Source organism: Haliotis rubra, unplaced genomic scaffold (assembly GCF_003918875.1).
Source record: "Haliotis rubra isolate DU_JTF1 unplaced genomic scaffold, ASM391887v1 Scf102, whole genome shotgun sequence".
NCBI classification, from domain to species: Eukaryota; Metazoa; Mollusca; class Gastropoda; order Lepetellida; family Haliotidae; genus Haliotis; species Haliotis rubra.
The window spans coordinates 1126021-1143581 of NW_025764915.1; the positions used below are offsets into that span (position 1 = coordinate 1126021).

At 39.5% G+C, this 17561-nt stretch overlaps 2 protein-coding genes across 2 annotated transcripts in view; one reads left to right on the plus strand and one right to left on the minus strand.

Moving 5' to 3' along the window:
• The window catches only part of LOC124270200 (outer dynein arm-docking complex subunit 2-like), a 59821-nt gene extending 58100 nt beyond the window's left edge, over positions 1 to 1721 (plus strand). The window contains 2 exon segments of the mRNA XM_046705239.1: positions 17 to 238; positions 1234 to 1721. Of these exon segments, the coding sequence (XP_046561195.1) occupies positions 17 to 238; positions 1234 to 1347 (336 nt within the window). The 3' untranslated portion in view covers positions 1348 to 1721.
• A 1958-nt stretch (positions 1722 to 3679) lies between these two features.
• Positions 3680 to 17010, minus strand: LOC124270210 (CD63 antigen-like). Its single transcript, XM_046705250.1, has 8 exons — positions 16674 to 17010; positions 12677 to 12680; positions 11773 to 11961; positions 10123 to 10197; positions 7793 to 7888; positions 6354 to 6491; positions 5141 to 5224; positions 3680 to 4732 (listed from the first exon to the last, which is right to left on the minus strand). Exons 1-8 carry the CDS (start codon positions 16727 to 16729, stop codon positions 4667 to 4669), a joined length of 708 nt encoding a protein of 235 aa, XP_046561206.1. The 5' UTR covers positions 16730 to 17010; the 3' UTR covers positions 3680 to 4666.
• Positions 17011 to 17561: the final 551 nt, after the last annotated feature.

Here is a 17561-nt window from a genome sequence, read left to right on the forward strand (position 1 = left end):
AGTCTTTGTATTTCAGACAGACGACAAGTTACGGCGACACCTAGCAGAGGCAATAGCACGTTGCTGTAACTGGGGCAATAATCGGGTAGCGTTTGGTCGAGAAGGGGCAGTGGCACCATTGGTGAAGTACCTCAAGTCACAAGACGAGAACGTCCACAGGTCGACGGCTAGAGCACTCTTCCAGTTATCCAAGAATCCTGACAACTGCATCACAATGCATGAAGCGGGAGTGGTCCAGGTAGGTTCAGTGTCTTCGATTTTAAACGCAGCAGCAATATTCCAGCTACATGATGGTAGTCCGTAACTTATTGAGCCTATAAATCCACTCAGTTGGAGAATGATGACACATCAGTAACAAAGTCGTGATGTCTTTCCTATGACCTTGTCAAAAATCTTGTCAGTCCACTGACACATCGTAGCAAAAGACATTTAAAGATTGCAATTGCTGTTAACCTTCCAATAACATGCCAATGTGGCAGTCTGGACGAGACAATCCAGTGATTGATGTCATAAGCAACAATTTATGATATCGGGGTACAGTGACATAAGTCATAAAGTCAGACCTAGACTAATGCTTAGTCTCTGAATATATATAATTTTGATAGTAACAAACAAGCCCATTTAAATTGAAAAGGAGACCCAGGGAGACCAGAGATTCAGACCTGAACCTGGTGAAATCTAGACTTGCTTCATTTAGGGCTTTAGCATTGCAGAGAGGGATTGGCAGTAGGGAAAATAATGTGGTTCAGGGACTGTGAGACATACTAAGTCAAACCAATCAAATCTTTCAACCAGCATAGGTTGTCAGGACCTTTACCAGCCAGAATTCCTACAGGGATGGTACTTTTATGATTATATGATTATATACCCTGAAGGCATTGTTTATTGGCCATGCTTCATTCATGGTTTACATAGTCTAAACAGATGGAATATTTCTTATGGCAACTTTGAGCAACAGTGAGTGAGCATGGGTTTACACAACATTTCGCAATATTCCAGCAATATCATGGCAATTGACACTAGAAATAGGCTTCACACATTCCAATGTGGTGAATCAAACCCAGGTACTCAGCATGACAAGTGAATGCTCTAACCAATAGGCTGCCCCACCACCCCTTGAGCAACAGTAGAGTATGTATACTGGGTACATAAAGTATGTAGAAAAGCTTAACAAGCCTTGTGTATTTGGAATAATACAAAATTGACTATTTGTATCTCATTCTCTTTACACAGCCCTTGATGAAGATGGTTGGCGCCACTGACGAGGACCTGCAAGAAGCAGCAGCTGGATGCATAGGGAACATACGTCGTCTGGCACTTGCCAATGAAAAGGCCAAATATGCATGATAGGAAAGGACTGCAGCCAAAGATCAATCTCAGTGCTGGAGTTACCACCATAACAGTGTGTTTAGTGGCACCTCCATATGATTCTCCATTTTATTCTGTGGATATAACAATAAATTGATCTATGATGAGAAATATTACAATCGTAACAACTCAGTTGAAAAATATAAGTACCAACTTAAAGGTTATTTTGAGACTTTACTTGTTTCATATTGAAGTTATTCTTGCTCCTTTCATTTGTCATTACATTCCGTCCAGTTTAAAGGAAATATCTGTGTCAGTATGTGATATACAATATGTTATATTACTATGTTCAAACTATATAAACTCTGTGATAGAAAATCTTGTACACTGTTTTTAATAAATTGTTGACATGTTTTGTGTGTTGTTTTGTTTTGTTAACAACAAAACCAGCATCTGAGTACTGTGGATATCTTTATATATAAACTGGCATCCGAGTACCGTGGAAATCACTGTAAACCGGCATTTAAGTACTGAGGAAATCACTATACACTGGCATCCTTGTAGTCTGGATATCACTATAAACCGGCATCCATTTACTCTGGAAATCACTATAATCCGGCATCCGAGTACCGTGGAAATCACTATAAACCGACATCCAAGTACTGTGGAAATCACTATAAACTGGCATCCAGGTACTGTGGAAATCACTATAAACCGACATCCAAGTACTGTGGAAATCACTATAAACTGGCATTCAAGTACTGTGGAAATCACTTAAACCGACATCCAAGTACTGTGGAAATCACTATAAACTGGCATCCAAGTACTGTGGAAATCACTATAAACCGACATCCAAGTACTGTGGAAATCACTATAAACTGACATCCAAGTACTGTGGAAATCACTATAAACTGGCATCCAAGTACTGTGGAAATCACTATAAAATGGCATCCAAGTACTGTGGAAATCACTATAAACCGACATCCGGTGACTGAAGACATTTTCTATTAACAAGCATTATTAAAAGTCCTTGCCAAACTTGGCATGTATGCATGTTGGCACTGTTTTGATCCCAGTGTTTTGTTTTTCTAGCGAGATGATTCCCAGCTAGATATCGTACCAACACTTGTGTGATATGCTCAAGAGTATAGCCGTTCTGATGAACCATTAGATGGAATAAAAGTTGTCAGTGTCACAAAGAAAGCATGTATGTATGTGTTTCTTGCTGGTCCCCCTTTTGTCCGTGTTTCTTGATCCCACACATCAGTTAACCATACTGACCTTCATCCTTAAGGCAGGAGTAGGATTTGTGCAAAAGGTTCCCACCAATATCAACACCTTGTAAACAACAAAAACCCTGTCAACTAATGACTAGTGTTGCGAATTGGTTGAAATCTCACAACTGATGATTGGACTCGTGTTGGGAATTGGTTGAAATCTCACAACTGATGATTGGACTCGTGTTGGGAATTGGTTGAAATCTCACAACTGATGATTGGACTAGTGTTGGGAATTGGTTGAAATCTCACAACTGATGATTGGACTCAACTGATGATTGATGATTGGACTCGTGTTGGGAATTGGTTGAAATCTCACAACTGATGATTGGACTAGTGTTGGGAATTGGTTGAAATCTCACAACTGATGATTGGACTCGTGTTGGGAATTGGTTGAAATCTCACAACTGATGATTGGTTCATTACCAACAAGCACTCATCGAAAAAAAATTGGTTAGCATCATTTTTCAGATTTTTCTGTTCAGATTGTTAATGCAGATTAAGTGTAAAGAAAAACATGTGGTTTTCTGATGTTATAATTGTTTTATACAGAAACAGCCCAAATTTTACATCCAATGTAAAATGATGCAACTTGCTCCTTTAAAGTGATGATTTATATATCATGAAGATAAACTTCCCAGAGTCTTCAAGAAATATTCAGTCATGACTTTTCAGTAACTTGTCAGTTTTCTAAGAATTAAACACTTTTTCAGGTCCTCACACAACTTCTAAGATATGTCAAGCATTTCAAACTTGTGTCTGATTATGAGAAAATGTGTGATTGATTGCTTGGCCGTTTGGTCACAGCGACCAATTTTCAATTATTTCAATTCATTAGAACACCACTACTACTAGCGACATATGTAACAAATTGCATAAATTATATTTGTGCTATTTTCAGGATAACCTAGTGACTTATTTTCAGTGTGTCAGCTCAAAGTGCGAACAGCACCAGGCGGGACTAGCAGTATGTGATGTATCAACAGGCAGCTGATTTGAATTGGCTATTCATCCATATAGTCTATACAAGACATGGATCCATACCTCAAAACAGTTCAAAGTTCCTTGCCATCTAAATAAAAACATAGTACCAATTCACATAAAGATTTTTTATTTCAACATTATACATTTTTGTATGAGCAAGAAAAAAACCCTACCAAGTGACATTTGTACAGAATGAGTATACACAAAATAGAATTTCCAGACAGTAACTAAGACAATGAACCAGAGAAATATACAAATCTATATCGAATTGCTGGAAAACATGGATTATATAAAAATTAACCATGAATAACAATGAAGCAAACCTTGAAACCACAGATTAGATTGAAAGTATTACGAGGTGGTCAACACGACAGCGGAACTCAGAGATCGAGGAGATATATGTAGTGATCCCTCCACAACAATGACTAGTTCATACGCCCTACTGATTTGGTTCATTTTCAGCATTTTTTCTCAAAATCATTGTCCCGTCACGTAAAAGTGATCTGTTATTGCAAGGTTATATGATAACAACTTTAACAAGATTGCTACTTGAACTTCGAAAAAACATTGTAACCATGACAACCAGGACATGCTGCAAAAGTCCCATAAAAATAGATGCAGCAATCAAGGAAATTCATATAAACTCTTAAATGAAGGAGATTTGAGCGTTAATCCCATAACGTGACTAACATGTGATGAGAATTTAAATAACTTAGATCAGATCCCATAGGTTTCATCGCACTCTTTCCAAATGTCTGCAGGGTAATGTGAACATGATTTTTGCGAAAAACATATCACATCTCATCTTAGCCAAGTTAAGTCGGTAGTTGACAATATGTACAGTATAAACAGACAGCAAAATCTAGCCTACACAGACAAACTTTTAGTCAGGACTGAACATACAGCAGACAATTACAAGATGAAAATGGGATTGTTTTGTTGGTCACAAAATGCTGTCTTAGGGATCAAGCCAGGAATCCTCTTCTCTTCATGGATTCTCTCACAAGATGGAGCAATGTTAGAAAAATATTCAGATGTTACAGTCTGCTACAATCCAATCTTTGCCACAGCAACTTGAACAACTTGTTCGTGACATGTTACACGACCTCGTACTCCTTCTTGATAGCCTTTCCTAGACAGCATGCCAAACAGATTCCGAAAACCTGAAATGGACAATGGCATCAGTAAATTTCATGTGCTACACTGGTGTGTCTGACATCAAGGCAATGTTTAGACTGTAATAGTAGACCAACAGCAATATTCCAGCTACATGGCACGGTCTGGAAATTATCAAGTCTGGACCAGACAATCCAGTGATCAACAGCATGAGCATCGATCTCTGTAACTAGGTTACAATGTCATGTCAACCAAGTCAGTGAGCCCGACCACCCAATCCCGTTAGTCTCCTTTTACGACAAGCATGGGTTTCTGAAGACTGTTTCTAACCCAGATCTTCACAGGTCCTCAAGCAAGTGAACCAGGAGGTCAGTTTGACTTGAAATGTGCACCTATGAGATACTACAGATTGATTTGTGGAATTTTGAAGCAAAAAACTCTTTCTCATAAGTTACCTGAACAAAGGCAAGTCCAATTCCGATTCCACCAAGCAAGATAACATTCTTCTTCAGCCAGTCAATGATGCCCTCTTTGCATGACTGAAATGAGACAGCAGTGTTAAACACATGTGGCAGTCAAACATATACCATACAGGGCCCTGTTTCACAAAGCTCTCGTAGCGCTACGACTGTCGTAAGCCAATGTTACAGTATAGGAGGTACGAATACTACGAGAATAGTTAGGAGATCTTAAGCTTACGAGAGCTTTGTGAAACAGGGCCCAGGCCTAGTACAGGCCACAAACGCTCCATAGATTATTTTTAAACAATATGGCAGTTTATTTTGGAAATTAAGATTTTCTTAATGAACTGTTCACGGTGGCTGTATTTTAACACATGGTTGTGACCGTACAGATAACCTGTATATCTTATTTTGAAAGATTTCAACAGTAATTGTTTATAATAATATTCAAAAGAATGTGAGGCACTGAGCTGAAACCGAGGCCTTACATACATTTTACATATTCTTTGTTGTCTTATAACTAATAGTAACATCCAACTTGAAACGCATGACTGCAGTTGTCCCATATCACCTGTACCTTTAAAGAGTGAGTGCGAGAATATGGTTTTACGCCGCTTTTAGCATAATCACCCATATCACCTGTACCTTTAAAGAGTGAGTGCGAGAATATGGTTTTACGCCACTTTTAGCATAATCACCCATATCACCTGTACCTTTAAAGAGTGAGTGCGAGAATATGGTTTTACGCCGCTTTTAGCATAATCACCTGCTCCTTTAATAATAATAATGATAATTCATTTATATAGCGCCTAGTATCCATCTGACTAGTTGCTCACTGGACGCTGTAATCAGAATCTGATTATTATTACCCCAGATAACCCAAGCTGCCTGTTAGGCGCTAGAAGGTTATAGTCATATGACTTTATCCAACCGGGTATCCATTTTCTGCTGTGTGAACAGAGGCAATTTTGAACAAACTCACTTGCCTACGGTGAGACCAATGTATCAAATGTGCTTCGTTGTGGGGCAGGACTGAAGTCCTAGAAACTCTCAGGAGTCGAGCTGCCAAACACGGTCACCCATCCAATGACTGTCTGAGCTCGACGTTGCTTAACTTCAACTGATTTGTAACCTGAGCTCTACACACAGGACCACACACCACCACTTTGGCTTATCTGGTCACGGTTGAACTACTGGCAACACTTACTTTAGTGTAAATGCCGACTGTGTTGGTGAATGACCGATTAGTACACTCCTTGGTACCAATGCTCTTGCAACATGACTCTGGTGGCTCGGTCAGGATTCCTTTCCAACTGGTGTAGTTGTCAGCTCCACAGCATTCAAACTGAAACACAGAATCAATATCAGCTATAGATACAGGGATTTTACTAACTACTGCATAAATCAGGCAATTGAAGGTACTGAGGGGTCCAAGAGATGGAAATGAACATCAGGAGCCATGGCATGGGTATATGAAGGTCAAAGACATGAACAGGAGTGCCCGAGGCATAGCCATAGGTGCCCGAGGCACCAACATGGTCCAAGGCATGATCACGAGGGTCCAAGGCATGATCACCAGGGTCCAAGGCATGATCACGAGGGTCAAGGCATGATCACGAGGGTCAAGGCATGATCACGAGGGTCAAGACATGTGCACGAGGGTCAAGACATGTGCACGAGGGTCCAAGGCATGATCACGAGGGTCAAGACATGTGCACGAGAGTCCAAGACATGATCACGAGGTCCAGGGCATGAGCACGAGGCTCCAAGGCATTAACACGAGGGTCCAAGATGTTCAACAGAAACGTCATGTATGTAACACACAATCAACATATTCATTACCAACTCTTAATATCAATCTCTTATGATCATTTACAATATATAGGTCACCACATGTTATGCCATGCAAAACCCTGACTCTTGTTTGGTTAAAAGCAAAACTAAAAATCTATAGAAATAGAAAAACTTAAGTACACTGAAGGAAAGGACAAGCTTGGTATTTTACACTGCATTATCTCTTGACATTCCACATTTCACTGTTAATCGGCCAATTCTTTCTAAAAGCACTGAATACTTAGAGGGACAGCAGTATAGTTGTCCTGAGTATGATAGCAGTGAACCAACTTCACGACACTATAATTACATTAGTCAATGTAACAGATATAAATACAGTATTTCCAACAAACTTAAAGATTAACTCCTCCAACCAAAGGAAGGTATCTTTATTACAAGCAAGCGAGTTTAGGAAGCTTTCAGCAATATTCCAACAATATCACGACAGGGGGACACCAGAAATGGAATTCACACATCATACCCATGTACAGAAATTGAACCAATGTACAGAAATTGAACCCATGTACAGAAATTGAACCCGTTTTTTCAGTTTGACGAGCACGTTTTAACCACAAGGCTACCAAACCACACCTCTCTATTCTGAAGTAGTAATACAGGCCAATAGCAGATCCAGTTCACATTGCAACTATTGAACCTATCGATTGTTATGTATACTATTAAACATACTATTGATATCTACTGAAAATTTAGCAAGGAGCCATGTTAGGGCTGGTAGATATGTATGTTATCAGCATAAACTGTAAATGACTTATTGCTACAATATCTCTACTATGGTTATAAAACACATCTTACCGACTGCTGGATGAACTTCCATCCCTCCTGCACGTCCGTTGAATTTGGGTAATTGTGTTGAGCCTCTTCCATCTTTTCTACTGCTGTGTTTTCAATCTGGAACAAAACCATTCACGTACACATCTGCATTCCAATTCAGATATAAAAAGAAATCTGTCATGTTGCTAAGCAATTTAACCTACATGCAAGTGTATGGTATTTCACCAACCCCTATCATACAAAGTATTGCCAGTACTCACCCAGCTACTTAAACAGCCATGCTGAATTCATGCTTTTAATGGGTTAAAAAGATGTCTAGTGACTATTTCAACCTTCCTCAATATTCCCTTGCTCTTGGTTTTTCATGACAAGTGGCATGCATGGGGACAAGGGCTGTTAAAATTCACTTGCAGAATTTGTAACCCTAAATTCATGACATGAATTAAATCCGGCTCTCAGTAGATTCTGTTGCAGGCCTAGTCAGAACAACCATGTTTGAGATAAGCACCTGGTACTCTTAACCTGTTTGCACTCAGCAATGTTCCCCATGTTTGTTTGTTAATGCCGCGTTCAACTATATTTCAGCTATGTGGTGGCGGCCTGCAAATAATCAAGTCTGGACCATATAATCCATTGATTAACAGCAATTGAGATATGATGTCGTGTCAACCAAGTCAGTGAGCTGAACCACTTGATCCCATTATCCTACGATAAGCATTGTTGCTGAAGACCAATTCTAACCCAAATCTTCACAAGTAATGTTCCAAATGCAAAAACCCATGGTCTAAATGAAAGTGGCCTGTAATTAATTGCCTTTAGACCAGACAATCAAAAGAGCGATACTTTAAGATGCACTCCACTTAATCAGGCTCCAACGACATGCTATAAACCACCTGGTCATCAGTGACCATCATAAGTGTTAAAATTTCAAGTCTTGTCACCAGTAGTCCCATTCTCTTCCCACAGAGGGTACTCCTGTCATATCTTCCTATGTAACCTCTGTTCTAATACGGCCCTTTCATGGTGTGAGCGTTCAAGACTCGTGATTGGAGAAAATCAGATTTAGTTGTGCAATCAGCGACGTTGTTTCAAAAGTGATCATTCGCAAAGCCTCGGTAATTTCCGTATGCTTCAAGAAAACTAAACCTCTTCCCCTGCGCGATGCGCAAACGTTTCTTCTAGACAGAACTCAGTCATGTTATGGGGGGACCAGTGGCGTCTCCATCGCCCTCGTTGACAACGGACAAGCTAGCCATTAAACGTCTTGTGTGTAATATCAACACAAGTCCCCGGCAGATGGGGGATATTTGTGGCCCCACATTTGCTTGTGTTAGTCAAGTTGAATCTAAGTCGATGTAACACGTGTTTTGATTGGATAGAAAGAAGGGAGATAATTCGTGTTGTGATCTTTTGCCGCTAGGGGATTTTACGAGAACCGGGTAATATGGCCGTATTAGAACAGATGTTCGTAGGAAGATATGACAAGTAACCTCTGTGGGAAGAGAATGCAGTAGTCCATACCTTTGATATGACCAGTAACAACTCAGGCACCCTACAAAAGCATATCTTAGGTAATCATTTCATCAAGTCAACGTATCAAGCAAATAACCAAGAACAGTCTTGTTAAACATTCCACCGGAAGCATATCCAACTGATAAGATACTGCATACCCATGTGTGTTCAATGTTTCACAACCTGACACTGTTATCATGCTTATCATATCATGCTGACTTCAGATTTGTTAAAGAAGAACCATAAACTACTCAGAGCACAATTACTGGCTTTCAGTACAGGCTTTTCCCAATAAATATGCAACTGAACTGTTTGATAGGCTTTCAGTTAAGTTTATATATGACAATGGACACAATTTATGGACAAAATCTTCCATATCATGGAATGCAGACATTTCAGTAAAGATCCTTATACTCTTGTCAAGCTTGTTTTTTCAGAGCACCCAAAATTGACAACATTGTAAGGATCTTAAACTAAAATGTTGCCTTCAGAATTCATAACAAATATTGTTATCCACAAATTGTGTCTGATTTTTGCAACTGTTCAATTTGGTCAAAATACATTCACAATTTCATACTTCAGGCTTAGGAAAGCATGTGATTGAAGAATCTACAAATTATTCTAATAAATAACAAAACACTCTAATCAAACTATCAGAAAGGATGAAGTTGTATCACTCAAAATCAGCTTATGCTTTTCTATTCTTCATTATCACAACATGAGATAGATTTGACCTCATAGACATCATATTTGTTACGTTATATTGTCATGATCATTAATTCTTCAACTTGTATTGTCAAATCATTACACCACTTCAATCCTCCAAAGCACTGACTTACCTGGTCTCTGAGAACGAATCCAGCAATTCCTCCACCAATCTCAAGGATGAAAATAACAACTAACAGACCAGCAAACTGAAAGACAAACAAACGGCTTGTTACAAACGTCACTACATTCACAGAAAATAGGTCTGTGTCCCTGTATCCTGGTGCCTGGATAATAACATCCCAACTAGATTTCTCTGGGTTCTTTACATTTTGGTCAGTTTTTCACATTGCATAGCTGATAGAAGACTCCAGTTTACACAAATCAATTATTTGTTCATTGCTCACATGATAATATACATCCATGCAACCATGGTAACAGAAAACGAGTGATTGAGTGAGTGAGTACAGTGAGAATGAGACTTAATCAATCTGAATGTGCAATCATTCAGGTTTATCTATGATATTTTCATGTTGACTTCACAGACATTAGTGAGTTTAGTTTTACGCCGCTTTTAGCAATATACCAGCAATATCATGTCGGGACACCAGAAAAGGGCTTCACAAATTGTACCCATGTTGGGACTCAGCTTGATGAGCGACTGCTTTAACCACCAGGCTACCCCACTGCCCCACACAAGCATTGCAGGGGCCCTAGTGCTTCATGCACAAAAATTTGAAATCCTTCATTTTATATCATTAGGGCAATGACCTTCATTTTATATCATTAGGGCAATGACAAAGACACAGAGTAAATTTCCGCATACACGCCAGTGGGATAGCCAAGTGGTTAAAGCAATTTTGTTCACCACGCTTAACACCCGGGTTCGATTCCCCACCTGGGTACAATGAGTGATGCCCATTTCTGGTCACCTCAGCTATAATATTGCTGGATTATTGCTGAAAATGGAGTTAAACCATACTCACTCACCCTCAACATACCCCCTTAACTACCCCTCCCATACTACAAAAGTGAGTTCTTCATATCCACAGTGCCTTGTCATTCTACCCAAGACGTTAAACAACATTCAATTTTTTTATATTGCTCTACTAAATCTGTCATATCGATTAACTATAGTAACACAGATGATTTTTGAGCAGTATACTTTTATTTCACAACATAGGGGCACTAAGAAGAAAGTCCTCGTCTTTCATGCTTTAAAGGGGCAGTGTCATAGCCAAGTGGTTAAAGCATCTGCTCAGGTTTGATTCCCCACATGGATACAATGTGTGAAGCCCATTTCTTGTGGTTCCCCACTGTAATGTTGCTAAAAGCGGTTTAAAACCTTACTCACGTTATAATTCTGAGGAAGCTTTTGATAAACACTATCGTAGCTGGCTATCGATAGAGATAAACGAGATCGATACTTGGTAACAAAATACCGATCAATTATCGATAATTATCGCAGACTAACTTTTAGCAAAAATGCTCATATTTCACATCATTGGTGTGTGATGACATGTTTTTGCAGGGATTATTAACAGGGTCATGAACATAATTTAGAAGCAGACCATGAATAAAGTCCCAACTTTGTATATCGTGTGAAAAAATAAAAAAATTCTATCACAAAAGTTAATATATGATATTATCAATCGCACAATTTTCATACCGATAACCAGTAAAAGAAATCCTATCAACAATATTTCCGGTTATCGATCATTAGCCAGCCCTACTAAGCCGACCCCTAACTCCAAAGTAACAGCCCACAGCAGTGCCATACTTACGGTCATAATACAACAGTGGTTCTCCCTGCACGCTCCCAGACATCCAAAGGCGGCAATGAGGAAGATAATGACGCCAACAAATATGAGCAGGATACCAGGTCCATTGTATTGACTGCCGAAAATGGAGGCTACATCGGTCAGCTGTGTCTGGACATAGGCGCCGGCACCAATCAGCGCAAAACCAACAATCTGAAATCAGGAAAAACGAGGATAGAAATTTGGGTTCTTAGGGACTGCAAGAGGGTCTCATGAACTTGTGTACATATACAAATGTAACTGTAACAAGTTACAGCCATATTCAACCTCGGTAAGCCACCTCACCATGATATGGTTGGTTGTTTAAAGCTACTCAACAATATTCCAGCTATATGGCAGCAGTCATATATAATCGACTCTGGACCAGACAATCCAGTGATCAGCATCATGACCATCTATCTACGCAATTGGCATACAATGACACGTGTCAACCAATTCAGCGAGTCTGATCACCCAATCCTGTTAGTCGCCTCTTAGGACAAGCATGGCTGGCTGAAGACCAATTCTAACCCCAATCTTCACGGGTACCACAAGATGGTCAACGGGCATGCCTCTCATATGAATTGCAATGTTCATTTTATGTATGTTTGTATGTTCAATCTGTTCAGTTTTCAGGTGAAAAGTATATATATATATCACCCGTGTTACGTGTTGTGTACTTTACTAAGAAAGTGTAACTTGTTACATGTAACAGAAAAAAAGAAGAAGTTTGTAATTTTTGTGGGGGTAAATTCATTTGACATCATAGAACACTATCACAGAAGTTGATATCCGTAAATTTTCACCCTTTGTCATTGTGCCCGTTTTGTCTCCGATGTAAGCATAATTTATATTAATATAGTTAATGTCTTGTTTGTTGTTTCAACACTACACTCGACAGTTATTCCAGCTGTATGGCAGCAGTCTGAATAATCGAGTCTGGACCAGACAATCCAGTGGTGAACAGAATGAGCATCGATCTACACAATTGTAATACGATGACATGTGTCAACCAAATCTGGAAGCCTGACCACTTTATCCCATCGGTTGCCTCTTACAACAAGCATGGGTCACTGAAGACCAATTTTAACCCGGATCTTCCCAGGTCTATAATTAATACATCCATTAGTACATTAAGCAATGTTGTATGTACAAAATTCCAAATTAGCACTAGTACTCAATTACTTCTGCTGAAGATAGACAAAACACCCAGGAAATTACTCCTCATGCACATGCATGCATTTGGACTTTGGAGGCAACAATTTTGAACTATTTCTCAAAGCCTCAAGTTTATTCTAATTAGAACTGAATGTAGCTGACAGAATGTAAACAGGAAACAGCATGGCTGTCAAGTAGGACTAGCTACAATATGAGGACTTTCTATGTCTATGTGGCAATGACCTAATTTATATCCCATTTCTTTTGACTGCCTCCGTGGTGTAGTGGTTAGAGCGTCCGCCCAGAGTGTGGAAGGTCGCGGGTTCGATCCCCGACCGCGTCATACCAAAAGACGTTAAAATATGGTACTTGTTGGTCCCTGCCTGGCGCTCGGCATTAATGGGTACAACAAGGACTGGTCAGTTCGGAGTCAGTATAATGTGTCTGAGTGGGGTATTCATGCTTCACTGTGGCATGGTATCTCAGTGGGCTAGCACTATAAAACCAGCTTCAGTCTGGGCTAGTACAAGCAGCCGCACATACACATACACACGCATGCACGTCGTCATATGAGCGAAATATTCTCAAGCACGTTAAACCCAATTACACCACCACCACCCATTTCTTTTAACATGCATCATAATTGGGGGAACCTTAACACAAGCATTGTAATCAGCCCTATAAAATCAACCCAGGTGTGTGTAGTACAAATAATCCTGAGCATTTGATGTAATTCCAATCTGATCAATATTGATTGTTGCAAGATGTTTCACTGATCATATCTTGTTACATCTGGAGAATATAACAGCAGTTATTGTAAACCGTTACCATATTTTAAACCTTGAATAAACAAGCACCTTGTTATAGCTGTGGGTATCAATGAAACTGTAAAATTGTGTAACAGTAGATTTGGGTTGAAAATTGGTGAAATTTGTTGTAGCTTGTAGATTAAAATTTTGTTGTAATGACTAGATTAAAATTCTTTGATTGTTAATTCTCACTAACAACCTAGCTGAGACTTCAAAATCAGAGAGCTCCAAGACTTCAACCATCCACAAACCTTGACCAAGACTATTCACATATCCCATCAGACATAATCCTTCTGTGTTTTTACACAACTAGCTTCATTTGCAAGCAACTGATTGACCTTAGGTCTGCTGCTTTGTATGCATTACTGGCTTCTCTAGTCTATTGTAAGAACACTACTTCATATCTCTACTGGCTGGCAAACAGTTATCACCAATTCATCAATATCATATGTGCGCAGTTCCGGTCAATTACAATTTCGGTAATTTTCCCACGATATTTGACAATAATAAAGGACAGCAAAAAGGAAAAATTCTTCACAGTAAGCAACATAAGAGAAAAATTGAAGATAATGTTATGAACCCTATAATTTTTGTTAACTTAGTCGGGGGGACGTGCACACGATCTATATAATAGCAAGTTCAATTTCACCGAAGTCATTAATTGTTTCATTCCGTATCAATCTAATGTCAAAAAGACTCAACTAGTCACACAATCAATTATTCAAGGTTACTTTATGATAAAAATATATATTATTTCCCGAATGACATGAGAAATTATGGCGATGATACCCTTCCGCTGCGTTATATAAAAACACAATTGGCAGCAGTGAACGGACTGGACACACGAGTGAATAGTTAATTAAGTATCGTAATTAAAACTGTTTTATTAATTTGACGAACGACAGAGTAATTTTGGAAATACCGCTAAAATATGGCGATATCTGTTCGGCAGCTGGTATAATATATGCCTCCTTCACTACCCTATACATCACTTGCTTGCCAATGGTGTTAAAATAAACACCGAAATGTCGTTCCTCATTGAAAAAAGGGAAGCTGTCCACCCTATATCACACCCTTACATAGACTTCGACGAATATCACGTAAAATAATCAAAAGTGTTCACCCCTCCCAAACACACATGACACATCTTTAACACACTTTCATCCACCCCAAAATTGAATGACAACTATGAAAGACAGAATCAAGGGTTCAGCTCAACATCAAACTTTTTAGGGTAATAGAAACCATCATACTATACTTGCATAAAGCTAAGAGCCACTGCATTCATGTAACAAGGAAGTTTAGATTACACCGCATAAATTTTGGAAAGATTTCCGCCCGTAACCCCGTTTATAACAGGAGATACTTCGCCCACAGGCAGAAATAATAAAGACGTATATGGGTTAAATGGCCTAGAGTGTGGGGGTGCTCGAGGGCTGCTGCATTAGTAGTAATGAAAATGCACCTGCAGCTACCGCTGCCCTAGTATCTACCGTTACTAGGAAACCCTTGCCATGGCGCTACCGCTGCCAGGCACCGAATGTAAAAGAATATTGAGCCAGGGCAACTACCGTTGCCAAGCCAACTGTTTGCTGTAAAGCAAACCCTAGTCACCTGCTGTAAAGCAGAGTGGATATACCTGATCCTTGCTGTAAAGCAGAGTGGATATACCTGATCCTTGCTGTAAAGCAGAGTGGATATACCTGATCCTTGCTGTAAAGCAGAGTGGATATACCTGATCCTTGCTGTAAAGCAGAGTGGATATACCTGAGAAAGCGGTAAAGCAGAGTAGATATACCTGATCCTTGTAAAGCAGAAGACCCTAATGTGCATGCATGGCGATAGGCATGAAAGCTACGCGGCATAGCGTCAGCGGAGGTAAAATTGATGACGTTAGGGCATGGCGTAGCATGTCTGCCTGTGGAAGAGGAAGCGGAGGTATATGATATAATTAAAGTAATAAATGCTAATATTTTTAATCATTATATGCCCAAGAATATTCGCCTATGTTTTTTTATAAACAGCCTGTACCTAAACCTAAACCCTAAAATCTAACCCTAATCCCTCGAAATAATCCTAATAAATAGAATACATTTCAAGCAGGGGTTACGGGCAGAACTCTTACCTAAATTTTGCTATCAAACATTGTATGTATATTATCGTAATAATAAAATGTCATTGTTGGGGATGAATATGGTCCCATTTGGCTAGTCTACGTAAACTCTGGGCAAGTTAGGCTAAGTAAATACTGCCACAACCTACAAGTGCTACGCACAGTAACCGCACCTAACACTGACGTTGTTAATTTAACCCCAAATTCATAAGTTAAAATTTAACCCGTCAACTCGTCAATAAAATTAAAAACTTGGTCTCAGTTTAGATTTAAAATGATGCCTTGTAAACAATCGCCATTCCCTGTGTTCTAAAAATATGTTTTGTGTCGATAGGCCCGCCTCATCGACACCCTCACTGCCACATCAACAGGATAATCAGCTTCACTATTTTATTTCCTTCAGAATGGTATGTCGTATTATATTTCCTTGAATTCACTATGAAAGCTGCCGCTAAAATCTGTTTGCTCCGGGATACAATGCATTAGTCTAAAATCTGGCCATAAAATTCCAAGCCGTCAAATAAAATCGAAATTCTTTCACCGGTCAAGGGTCACCCCGTTGCTTATTTATATTCTAAATATTTGGAGTATCGTTGGCAATGTCATCCTTTCAGCACCGTTTAATAAGGATAATTTACAACCTTAATTTAAAATTAATCAAAGATGTCTAGATCTATTTTAAAACGTCCAAGGCCACATTATGATGTAAACAGTGCCACTGGTAACGACTGCGCTGCGAATTCAAACTGGCTTCACAAATTCTAACATATTCGAGTCTTCAATGTCAAACTTGCTGTACTTACCACAAAATGATGTTGAACACCATAAGAAGAACTTTCACAATTTTCATTCCACCCTCCATGGCTGGTCTTAGATGTTTTCCTATCTATAAATTAAAACAAGGATCTCCTTCCTTTCCTCCTCTGTCCGTCGCGCCACCAAGCACCTGACTGCCTGGAATATTTTCCTCCGCGCAGACAAAGTAATCCCGAGATAGCCTGGAAAATAAGTCCTCCGAAAGTCAGAATGTTCGGCGCTATTTGTGCAGTGGCAATTTATCCGAAATGGTTTCTATTGAAATATGCACATGCACGATGATGTTTCTCCACTCGAGACTGACAGATATCGGAAAATTCGAGAACTTATACATAATGAAATGCTCACGTGGTCCGCACGTCACACACTGTGTGTCATAGTCACATGAGCTGAATGACAGTGTGTTCATAGTCACTGGATTACAACATACTTTGACAATTGACTGAAACTTTGTCGTCCCAGTTCTGTTGGGAAAATGGGATGATCTGAAAGACAGCGATGACAATAACAAAGACGTTAATCACATGTATATGTAGATAAATGACTGACTGACTGAGGTTGTTTTTTTTCGCCGCTTTTAGCAATATTCCAGCAATATCACGGCGGGGGACACCAGAAATGGGCTTCACTCATTGTACCCATGTGGGGATTCGAACCCGGGTCTTCGGCGTGACGAGCCAACGCTTTAACCACTAGACTACCCCACCGCCCCGTAGATAAATGAATTTTTACAACGATTGGATTGTAGCCATGCCTCTATGATTTTATTTTTAAACGGTTTTAATGTGTCTCGATACGTATTGCCCCTTTTTCTCTTGATGGCAGTGTTTGTACTTTCGTCCAGAGGCAATATATGGTCTCTGATAATAACGTTCCAC